General features: G+C 39.7%; 1 protein-coding gene across 1 annotated transcript in view; it reads right to left on the bottom strand.

The window, feature by feature from the left end:
* Positions 1 to 7600: 7600 nt before the first annotated feature.
* Positions 7601 to 12915, bottom strand: part of RNPEPL1 (arginyl aminopeptidase like 1) — a 68110-nt gene continuing 62795 nt past the window's right edge. The window contains exons 10-11 of the mRNA XM_069726985.1: positions 11852 to 11994; positions 7601 to 8815 (exon numbers count right to left, since the gene is read on the bottom strand). Coding sequence (XP_069583086.1) covers positions 8573 to 8815; positions 11852 to 11994 — 386 coding nt within the window. The 3' untranslated portion in view covers positions 7601 to 8572. The remainder of the gene's footprint in view (positions 8816 to 11851; positions 11995 to 12915) is intronic.

Raw genomic sequence — 12915 nt, 5'->3', positions numbered from 1 at the left:
GTCTCCCCCACATACAGACCGCCAGTTGGACATTTAGTACAAATAATTAGGTACACCACATTAGAAGTGACGCAGCTGAAAGTACCTGGTATCTTGTAGTCCTGATGTGAATTGGAGATCTTTCTCTCGTCCGTGGTCATTATAAATGGACAGGTTTTACATTTTTTTCTGATTGCAAGGAAAGGTTCCTGCAGCTGTTGGAGAGGACATGGAGCTTTTGACAGTCTTAGTGCAGGAATGAATGTGTCACATGGATTTATGTCTTTTTACATCAACTAAGGAATTTTCCCCTTGGACCATGTGGGGTCATCACAACAGAACCAGACCCCAATCAGAGAACAATAAAACATTCCTTATCTAAGAAGTGGTCCAATATTTATGGACATAACTGTTTATCACTCATGGTAATTCTGCTTCATGTCACCTGTCTTATCCATGTTTTTGGGGTTTTTTTCTGTGATGTGTTGTGCATTAATATGTGATTCTCCATAATTTCTTTTAGTCTGCGCCTGTTGAAGAGACCTGAATAGTCTCGAAAGCTTGCAATTTGTTACCATCTCTTTAGTTAGCCATTAAAAAGGTATCAACCACTGTAAACTAATTTAAAAATTTGTAAAATGAATACATTTTTGCTTTTGTCACCATTTTCAAAGTCACGTAACATTTTACCATTTGTGGATATAGGGTTGTGTGACAGCAGATTCAATGCTTTTATTGATATAAGTTTGTGGTATTTAAAATATTTTGATCACCTGTTATTAATTTTTTTTCTGTTGCAGTGGCCAAAAAGTTGCAATTCTGGCTTTTCACTTTTTTCGTTATGCAGTTTACAAATCGGATTATTTTATATTTTGATAGATTGGACTTTTACGAACGCAGCGATACCAAATATGTGTATTTTTTATTCCTTAATTTGCAATCGGGGGTAAAGGGAGGGTGATTTGAATATTTGTTTTTCAATAGTTTTTTTTTTTCAAATTTTATTTCAACTGTATTTGTTAATCCCCTCAGCTGATCGCTTGTGCTATATACAATTGCATTGCTGTATATAGCAAAAATCATGGTCTCGTATGAGAGCCAGCTACAGGCTGGTTTTCACAGGCGTACCCTCATGACACACAGCTGTCTTAGCTGGACATTAGTGTCCCGCGATTGCGAGTGCGCCCGAGAGGGGACAGAAAGGAGTGTCCCCCTGCCGGCAACACGTCACATGTTGCTGTCACAGATTGACAGTGGCATTTGACAGGTTAACCTGTTAGATGGTCATGAAGGCTGCTGTGTAACATAGCTCTCACCTGCTGGGAAAGACGCGGGCTTGGCCTGTGAGCCCATATCAAAGGCAGGGAGACTACGTATGTCATAAGCGCATGAAGAGAAGGACAGCACCACAGCAATTGTGAAAAAACAGCTCCCGTATTTATTCTGCCATCTGCAACGTTTCGGTCCGTGGACCTTTTTCAAGCATAGTGAAAAGACAATACAACCACCATTATATACCCTTAGGCCAAACCCATTAATTAACAAGCAACCAATGGTGTGGCTCCATACACCTGGAAAAAATACATCATAGTGCAACATACATATACACATATAAAAACAGTCCCACATTGCCAGCCCCCTGTATATACTAACCGCTAACCCTTCTGAAGAGAAAAGAATTGAAATGGATCTATGAGCTTGATACTCTTTCTCCAAAAGGCTTAAATATTGATTATCAACAAAGTTGTCTCCTGTAAGGTCCTTTTGGGCCTTTGTGGTGCCTTATCGGTGTATTATTGTTTTTAATTCTATTATATACTGTTTATTTTTGTTAGGGGTGGTCTCATTAACAGTTGCCTTTTAGATCTGTCCTATATATACAAATGTAGCCTCTTGATCAATTTGATCTGAATAGAATGTGGCTGTTCTCCTGATATCTACCTTAATCCGTTTTTTATAAATTGTGATTTTTGTCCCCTTTTTCTGCTTGGATGTGATTTTTGTACCCTCAAATGCAAGCTGAAAGTCTGAACTTCAAATGCATCTGAATTGTTTTGTTTAAAATTCATTTTGGTGGTAATGTCTATAACCAAAATTAGAAAAATGTTGTCTCTGTCCAAATATATATGGACTTAACTGTATGTCCTTGCAAGGAGTTTGATACGTACTGAGTTTAGGTTATCATGATGGTTGTTTTTTTCTGTATATGTTGTCTCTCATTACAGGCCCATATGAAAAGATGTAAATATTTAAAATGACGGATCACGTAATATAGGAATAGTCGGTATTGGGGATAAATATATAAGGTGTCCAGTGGAGAAATGTTATATTGTATACCGTTGTATACTATGGACCTGGAGTGGAAAAAATACTATACCTAGCTATGAGCCTGGATGTACTTTTGCGCGCTGATTGTAGCGCTATGTGACCGCTCACTGGAGCCATCTATCATGAAGAAGTCTATGGAGCATTACTGTGTCAGGTGCAGTTGCCGATTAAATAGATTCAGTGTGCTGACTATGCTGGATTCCGTCATTATAGCGCTATGGGACCGCTCACTGGAGCCATCTGTCATGAAGAGATCTATGGAGAATTCCTCTGTCATGCGCAGTTGCCGACTATATGGACTCAGTGTGCTGATTGTGCTGGAGTCCGGGACTGCGACATGCGCATATGAGCTATGGACAGGGATGACGTCACGGACATGCGCAATACAATGTGCACCATTGGACAAGAGTGGGCGTTGTTTGTTTACCACTGACATGTGGTCCAGCAGCCTATGAACTAGTGCGGTGAGGAGCACTGCATGCTGGGCATATGTCGATCACATGATTTAAGATTTAGGAGCTGATTGGACTGCTCCTGTTCTGAACACGGCCACAATGCCATGACGATCGTGGATGCAGTACCCGGATTGGTGCGAGTGATATTTGTTTACATTGTGGACTTTGGGGACTTATTGGGGATTTATGAGTGTGATACAATAGCGGCGAGCGATCAGAGGTAGTTGGACTATGTTAGCGTTTAGTATATACAGGGGGCTGGCAATGTGGGACTGTTTTTATATTTGTATATGTATGTTGCACTATGATGTATTTTTTCCAGGTGTATGGAGCCACACCATTGGTTGCTTGTTAATTAATGGGTTTGGCCTAAGGGTATATAATGGTGGTTGTATTGTCTTTTCACTATGCTTGAAAAAGGTCCACGGACCGAAACGTTGCAGATGGCAGAATAAATACGGGAGCTGTTTTTTCACAATTGCTGTGGTGCTGTCCTTCTCTTCATGCGCTTCTGAATTTATTTACTGGGATGGATCCCCTGGTGAGGACGTGCACTCTGCTGTCCATAGAGACATTGCCATTATAGGGTGCGGCTTTTCTACTAATATTTGATACTTATGTCATAAGTCGTTAAGGAGTTCAATACAAAAAAAATAAAAATTTGCCTTAGTTGTGTGCCATTCAAAAGCAAGCATAGATCTTGAAAATGTAGCGGAATTCAATTAAAAATGTAATATGCTTTTCAAAATAGTCAACATATGCTGAAACCAAAATACCACTTTAAAAAGTCTTAAAGCACTTTTCCATTGTAAACAGCAATAATGTACCGTATATAATGCATCTCAAAATGTTCATCCTCCCAAGGCCAAATTAATACATCTGTATTTTGGATCATTGTTTCTAAGCCAAAGTTAAAAAGGACATTCAGAAATACCAGTAAAAGAGCAGGTTTGTTTTTTTTATTTTGTTTCTCCCCATAGGAAAATCTGCTAACAGTAATACAAAAGAGCATGATATGGTTGATTAGTAAAACAAGAAACATTGATTTGCTGGTACATGTGGATGGTTGGAGTCAGTTTTATAGCTTAGATGTCTATATATCAATGAGTGCTTGTTTACACAGTAAATCTCTGATGAAGTTTTTTATGCCTTTGTGCCAAACCCAAAATCTATTTCCACTTTTGCCTAATTGGGGGGAAAAAAACTCGCACCTTATTATACTGGGTGAACATAGAATGATAAACACTGGCCTTTTGCAAGCGGTTATGTACATAACACAGAGCCAGAAATCTTAACATTGGCAACTCCAATACCACACATTTAGTATACCAGACATACATTGGGCTTGGTGTCCTAACACAAAAAATTGTTTATAGACATACTTTCGACATATGCTTGACCATTAGGGTTCGCTCACACTTGTGTACAAATAATTGGTCCCATTCTCGTCCAGGAGAGTGGGACGATTTTCTTACACTTGTCATCTGTGTGCTGTCCATATACAATCAGTTTTTTTACTCAGCAGCTATTAATATTTTACAGGACCATTTAGGGTATGTGCACACGTTGCGGATTTGGCCCTGCAGATCCGCAGCAGTTTTCCATGCTGTGTACAATACCATGTAAACCTATGGAAAACCAAATCCGCTGTGCACATGCTACGGAAAATTCTGCGCAGAAACGCTGCGGTTTATTTTCCGCAGCATGTCAATTCTTTCTGCGGAATCCGCAGCGTTTTACACCTATTCCATTATATGAATCCACAGGTGTAAAAACGAAGGTGAAATCCGCACAAAATCTGCAGAAAACCCACAGTGAATCCGCTGGTAGAACACAGGTCATTTCACCTGCGGAAAAATCCACAATGGAATCCGCAACGTATGCACATACCCTTACAGTTTCTTGTAATGTATCCGTACAAATCAGATGCTATACAGTATGGCTTTTTTTTTTCTTGTACTGTCTGAATTTGCAGTGAAATCGTGGCATGTTGCAATTTTATTCTCTTGCCTAATACAGATGAGAAAAAAAATTCACATATCTGCACTGCCTCAATGCATAGCATTGGTCTGAGTGCAATCTGATTTCTTTTATCGGATTGAACTGGTCCGATTTATATGCCAGTGTGAGCTCACCCTTAAAGATATGAGCATGTCAGCTTTCACACCGGTACTGCACAATCAATAGGCTACGTTCCTACAATGAGATTTTGCAGAATTTTTGACACTGTAGAATTTTTGCATCTATTTACATGCATTTGTGTTTTTTTTTGTAACATGGTTTCTTATTGTTTTTTTATGCTACTTTTTTTCCCTCTTTTTGGAGTGTTATGCTTTCAAATAAAGCCGCTTTGTTTTTTATACTTCCTGGTATTTGGCTTTGACAAACTGCATCTGATGCAAGTCTATGGGGAAATTCCACACAGAAAAAACTCTGCGTACCTGCAAAAGAAATTGACATGTTGAAGATATGAAACACACTGCAGTTTACGCTGCGTAATATAAAAACAGTGAGCAGGAGATTTCCATAAATCCCATTTAAAACGCATTTTTGCCGTGTTAAAACTCAGCATCAAAAACTCAGCAAAAGCTCATGTTGGTATCGTAGCCTTAAGGGAGTAAAAATATACCAATATCACACTTAAAAACAAATGTAAAATGGTTATTATGCACCAAGAATATTTACCAAAATTAAAATTTGATAAAATACGACAACGTAAAAATCGGACCAGGATTAGAAAGTAGAAAATAAAAATTCTTGCTGCATTTCCCATCAACCTAACGTGAGTACAACTTTTTTTTAATAAAATTAACCATTTTTGACGGACTACAAATTGTATTTGAAGACCCAGGAGCATACTGTAGAAAGAAAAAAAATGTTAAGGGAAAAATGGGAGGAAAAACACTTTAGGTTGTGATCAAGCATCTTCAAAAGTAAGATATGAATAAAAAAAAAAAAAAGCTCGAAATGAAGGATGGGCTACCTAGGTCACATTCAGAAAAAAAACTGTTACCCAAAGTCTATAGGCTACATGGTCAAAAACGACTCAGGCCATTGGATAAAGATGAGGCTTGTTTGCAGAACAACCTCTTTGCTATATTTTCAGAGTTTCACTTGGGTTTTTTTCCAGGAAAGTCTGTAGTGAAGCCCTAGCCTCAAATGTAAAATGCATAGATGTCAAGTGAACAAAACTCCAAGCAACCAACTTCAGGGATCAACTGAAAGAAAAAATATTTACAGTACTGTACAAAAGTTTTCAGCATCTGTGGGAAATATGCTGCAAAATACAAATGCCTTACAAATTAGAAGTGTTAATAGTTTATTTCTATCAGTTAGCAAAAAAAAGCAAATGACCAAAAGAGACATCTAAATCAAATTAATATTGGGTGTGATCACACTTTACCTTCAAAATAGCATCAACTCTTCTAGGTACACATGAACAAAACTAAGGATTATGTAGGATTAGAGGTGTGCCAGTAACCAATTAGACCGGGTGATAATGTTCATCATATTTATAAGTTGGACAACACACAGGCATTAGGGTACCGTCACACAGTGGCATTTTGATCGCTACGACGGCACGATTTGTGACGTTCCAGCGATATATCCGTGACGTTCCAGCGATCTCGCAGTGTCTGACACGCTCCTGCGATCAGGGATCCCGCTGAGAATCGTACGTCGTAGCAGATCGTTTGAAACTTTCTTTCGTCGTCTAGTGTCCCGCTGTGGCGGCATGATCGCATGGTGTAACAAAGGTGTGCACGATATTGTATACGATGTGCGCATAGTAACCAACGGCTTCTACATCGCACATACGTCATGAAATTATCGCTCCAGCGTCGTACATTGCAAAGTGTGACAGCAGTCTACGACGCTGGAGCGATATTGTTACGATGCTGGAGCGTCACGGATCGTGCCGTCGTAGCGATCAAAATGCCACTGTGTGACGGTACCCTTAGGAGTAGGATTAGGCTTAAAATTGGATAAGGAAGAGCCAGACTCTGGCTCATTTCACAGATAAAACACAATGGTAAGACTGAGCAGAGCAACAAGACAAAAGGTAGCTGTACTGCACCAACAAGGCCTCTCCCAGGCGAAGACATCAATATGGACTGAGGTTTCAAAATATGCTGCTGAAGCGCTTTTGAAGAAATAAGAAATTGGCAACGTGCTGGACCATAAACTCAGTGGTTAGCCAAGGAAACCTAATGCAGCAGTTGAGACATAGCTACACCAGTCTAGTTTTTGGAATAGTAGTGTTCATGGAAGAATTGTAGCTAAAAAGCTATACCTTCGTCATGGAAAACAAGGCAAAGTATCTCAACTATGCATAAAAACATGTTTAGATGGCTGTACTGATGAGACAAAATACAGGCAGATACTTATCCATCATGAAATACCATCAGGGAGGCATCTGACTGGTTACAAATTTATTCTACAGCAAGACAAAGACCTCAAGCATATAGCCAATGTCATTAATAACTATATTAGCCATAAAGAAGAACAAGAAGTCCTAGAAGTAATTATAAACATAAGGATGAATGACCTCGGGGAGATCAAAACATCCAACACCGCGGAGACACCATCACGTGTTTCTCAACGCAGTGATCCAGAACACTGCTCCCATCCCTTATGGGAAATATGCAAATGCATGTAGAAAAGCCGCGGAGACACCATCACGTGTTTCTCAACGCCAGCAATAAATAGCCAGGTCTTTCACCGGGAAGGAACAACCACGGGAAGGGCAGAATCCAAAAAGGAAAACCACCTATGCCAAAATAGCCCTTCCCGTGGTTGTTCCTTCCCGGTGAAAGACCTGGCTATTTATTGCTTGCGTTGAGAAACACGTGATGGTGTCTCCGCGGCTCTTCTACATGCATCTAGAAGTAATTATATGCCCCCCCTCAGAGCTCTGATATTAGCATCATCAAGTCTATATGGGATTATGTGAAGAGACAGAAGGACTTACACAAGGCTACATTCACAGAAAATCTGTGGTTCTCCAAGATGTCTAGAATAACCTCCCTGGCAAGTTTCTTCAAAAACTGTATGGAAATGTACCTAGAAGAATTGATATGTATTTGAAGACCAAGGCCCCGCATTCATCATTTGTATCTTTTCTTTTCTGTCACTACAAGGGAGGAGGGTAATGGAATATGTTTGCAACAAGTTTTGTGAAAAGATATGGAAATCCTAAACTCCGCCAACAGTGGCAAACAAAAACAACTCAAGCAAACACATAAGAAATAGATTTTAAAAAAAGGGTAAATGGCAAGATAAATGTGGAGCAAGCATAATAAAAAATGGGTTTCATGGAAGTTGGAGGTGGAGCAAGACACTAAAAACCCAACAAGAGGAATAAATGCAATACGGATTTGGCCTAAAGGGTAGTCACACAAAATACTGATTTGATTTAGATTTCCCCTTTGTTTATTCACTTTGCATTTTGTTAATTGCTAAAAGTAAATGACTAACACTTCTATGCTAAAAGTAAATGACTAACACTTCTATTTTTTTAAAGCATTCGTAGTTTACAGCATTTTTTCTACACCTGTCTAAAAGTTTTGCACAGTACTGTATAACTACCACTTGGCACCTCGTTGCCCACTGAAGGCTTATTGTAGAACATTCTGTCATTGGGCTGAGTGGTTTCCCCACCTGAGCATTCTTGGGTGGTACAGCATTTTGCTTCAACCACCCCAGTGCAAAGAATATCAGCGCTTCCTCCTCGGTTGGGTCTGAGCAAGGCACAGCCAGAACGAATGAATGAGAAGCTGCTTAATGAATACATTGTTGCAAAGTGAGCGCTGTCAGGCTGTCACATTCACATCCCTGAGAGAAGAGGAGCCTTGTGTACAGAGCTCAGTAGACAGGACAGATAAGGCAGTGTCTGACTGCACCACAGAACCTCCCTGAGCCAAGATCTGCTGGATCGTTTTGCGGAGGTTCGGATGTAAACGTCCATGTGTCTGATAGAAGATCTCTAGGGCACAGGATTTTAGTGGTCCAGCAGTGAGGTCTTCATAAAGAGGGATGGTATACATCCTAGATGTCTAAAAAAAGAAGAAAAAAAACAAATAGCACTAGATACTTAACAGTGCGAAATAAGGCTTAATAGAACGATTACAAGATCATCAAGAAATACATAAATATGAAAGGATGTGTCCTAAGTCAAATAACAAACTAAAATGTAAATAATGATTGAATTCACAAGCTACAAAATATCTAAAATTAATCTTACATCAGAAAGAAGGCTACTACCAAGAATTCCGCAAGAGGCGCCTGGATTATGGGTCAGAATATCCTTTCTATGAAAGTTAGCATCATGAATGCCACTAATTATATATGTACTTAGCCAGTAAGATTACATACGCCTCCATGTATCTATATTCATTCTGGCTAGCTAAACATTCTGCCAGTCAATTGAGAAGGAGGCTGGTCGATTTGAGACAGCCCATTAGATGGACTAGAAAGGCCAGGATTTACAGACGCAGCATATCCACACTACAGATTTTGTACCAGAGGATGCAGATGCCGTGTGAGTAAATTATCTACACTTTAAGATGCTTTTTAATATGTGGTAGGCTCGTAAAATCCCAGTAGATCAATGGTGATCTGGGTCCAGAAACTCCACCAGTCGCTTGTTAAACATGCACGCTCAAATGGCAGAATCCATAAGATCCTGCATGAGTGCAAGCATAGAGGGGTATTTGGGCTTATTGGCAAATCTATCAGACTGTACACAGTTCTGTGGGCACACTTACACAGTGGAGGATCACTTCTGACTGCTGGGCAGCGTACATCTAAAGAGTTTTTTAAGCAATTGGTGGGGCATCAAAATCTGGATTTGCATTATCAGCATGTCATTTCAGCACCTACTACAGATCTTTAAAAAAAAAAAAAACCCACAACATCTTAAGATGTAGGTACACTGGGGCCTAGATTCATTAAAGTGCATAATTCAGAAAAAAAATCTTAATGAGTTGTACCGTATTTTTCCGCAACTTGGAAGTGGCTCCAAAATATTGCAGCTTTTGTGATTTATTCACCAGTAGCAGCCAGCTATGCCAAATATGGGGATAGCATGGCCAGCCATGCCTACTCAACACATATACAGGAGACCTTACATTACAGTATGGGATCACAGCTGATTCTTTTTGGGAGGTAAGACAAGTTTTAAACAGGCAAGGAATTGTTTTTCCTTACAGTAATCAGCACCTTCTATCCTTGTAATGTCAGTATAGTCATTTGCTTCCTCCCCTGCCCAGGAGATGTGGTATGATCAGACCATGTTTCTGCATGGTCAGGCACAGTCATTACACAGTACAAACCAGGGCCACATTCATAGAATAGCCTGGTCAAATGCATTTTTAATCCAAGTGTAAAAAAGAAGATGAGGGCACTCACCGGTCTTCTTGAAATGCAAAAACTTATTAACAACACATACACAGACCCATAGAAGCGCAAGCACAGCGCGAAACGGCCGTCGTCTCCGTTCTCCCCTGCTCACAAGAGCTTCGGCTCCGTCATTCCCGGCCATGAATTTTATCTGGATGTGTTGTTAATAAAAGTTTTTGCATTTCAAGAAGACCGGTGAGTGCCCTCATCTTCTTTTTCACACTTGGATTACACAGTTGGCTTTTTTCCTGTCTTTGAGGAGCACCCAGGTCAGAAATGTCATGGCTGTTGTAACCACTGCCAAGCACCTAGTTTGAGGTAGCAGTCTGGTCATAATCTCCGTACTAGAGACTGTGCCGCCCTGCTTGTTTCATTTTGTTGAAAAAGTGCATTTTTAAGGTCAGTCTGTCCATCTCATTGATTTCAGTAGAATTGGCCATCTAATGTGCATGATGGTATTCCCGATTTCAGATGCAGAAGTAAAGACCTATTTGGCTTGTTAGACTTTAGTAGGCCCAATAATTAGTTCTCACCTGAGAAAAGCTGTCGCCAACAGTTCCTGGCACTGGCCTATTTCTCTACAATACTACAATACCACTTAAAGACCATCAGTCAACAGTAATTTTCTTCTGAACTAAAGTGTTGTGCATGCCTCCAGGAGAATCAAATAGTTTTATATATTGCATTTCATGGGTTCCACTGCATCTTCTCCACCATCTGCCAGGTTCATCGTGGAACCTAACAGTAGGCAGATTCTCAAGAAAGATTTCACACAAAAAATATGACAGAACACCACAATAAATACACCTGTACACATGCACAGTAAATAGTTGTATGTTTATACAGCACAGAATACGTTGCCCAAGAACTAGAACATGACTTACTATTATATTGTAGACCAACCTCCTGGATGATAACCTTATGGCCACATAGCAGTAATATTGACTGCACTGCTATTTATGAAGACTACCCTACAAGGTGACAGTGCACCGTATAGGAGGTGGAATTTTAGAGTATATTTATTAAAAGTGAAGTTTTATTAATAAAACTATGCTCCTTTAACATACAGTATATCCCAGCCCCTTATATGTTATGATCCAACAGTGTTAGTAGTTGTAAACTTACTAGCCATTTATTGAGGTGTACCAGTTACCATAATGCTTGAAAATGTGTTATATTGATGTTGAGTTTTACATATTATGTGTACAGCTAAAGAGTGAGAAAGCTCCAATTCAGTGTATTCATATGCTAGATTCTTTTTCCAGCCTCATTGACAAGCTGCAGCTCATAAAAAGCAGTAAGGTTACAGCAGAAGGGTCAATTCGGTCAGGAAGGCGAACTATGCGTTTAGCTCAAGAATAGACTGGTTGAGATCTCCAGAATCTACGTGATCTCAAAATTCAATATAATCTTTCAAAAATTATTACACAGCCATTCTGACATGGATTTTCAGAGTAAATGCACCAGCCTTGTCAGGTTTAATAAGATATCTGGTTAATAATGTATAGAGTTTGTATTGTAAAAAACTGGTGATCGAACCATGAACAATGAAAAAAAAAAAATAGAAACGTTAAAATGGAGCCGAGGAGATTCAGGCATCTAAAGGCCTTTGAACTAAAAGTGTTAATTGTACCAGAAAAAACGGAGCGGTATCAGTTTTTCACTTTATGAAAGAAGATGATGTTACTAACTTGGCATAGAAGGAAGTGGCGCACTCTAGGCAAGTCTGGTTGGAAGTTGTTCCGCACCACAATTTGCAGCCATCGGATGCGTATTTCTGTGTTCATGGTAGCTATATCAGCAGAATAGCAAAGTGACAGCTGAAGCATAACTTCTGGAGAAAGAATTCAACAAAACACATTAAGCAAGAAACCAAAAAGTGTAACAAAAAAACTCAACATTACAAAGTGACAGAGGAAGGTGTTTGTGGAAGTATCACTTCAAAGTTATCAAATTGGTGAAGGTTGTAAACAACAAATGCCTTTAAGCTGGACTCATTTATACCACTTATACTTGACACTTTAAGGCAGATTTACCTAATGAAGATAAAAATAAATTTGACTATTTCCTATAGTAACCAATAAAACATCAACTTCCATTTTCAAACTGGTCTGCGGAGAGAAAGCTGCACTGTAACTAGTATCTAGAATGTCAAATCAGAATTAAACCATTCCCTTTCCAATACATATATTTGACAAGGAGTGGGTGAGGTCAAATAGAGCAGGCTCAGCACCTGGTGCCTGCTCCGAACAGGTGGAAGTCTTATACTGCTGAAGGCCCAATCGCCGTATTGGTGGTCCTCCTGTAAAGCCTAGCCACAGAATCTGGGATCATAAAAAACCATTAAACCCTTCACAAATTCCTCTCTACACGTACGGCGCAAGTCGGAAGCAGTTGTATGGAGAATGCTCACGGGGTGAGCTCACCCCATACTCGGCAAGTAAAGGTTTTGTGTTACAGCCAGGACCTGCCTATATAAATTGCAGGTCGTGCAAAGCGGCATTAACAAAGCGCCGGCAGGGAGATGTGCCATTCTATATGCCTGTGGGTTGCCGATGGGTTGCTTTGACAGCTGGGGGTATTTTGAAAACCATAGTGCTCGACATTAAAGAGCTCTCTTGAAACCCACCCTACAGCCGGTCTTCAAAGGAAATAGTGATTTTTACTACATGCAGCAATACCGTATTGCCGTATATAGCATAAGTTATCAGACGTTTGCAGGTTATAGTCCACTAAAAGGACTGTCAGTTACAGT

The sequence above is a fragment of the Ranitomeya imitator genome, chromosome 5 (genome assembly GCF_032444005.1).
Source record: "Ranitomeya imitator isolate aRanImi1 chromosome 5, aRanImi1.pri, whole genome shotgun sequence".
NCBI lineage: Eukaryota > Metazoa > Chordata > Amphibia > Anura > Dendrobatidae > Ranitomeya > Ranitomeya imitator.
This window is presented reverse-complemented; position numbering and strand designations above follow the sequence as displayed.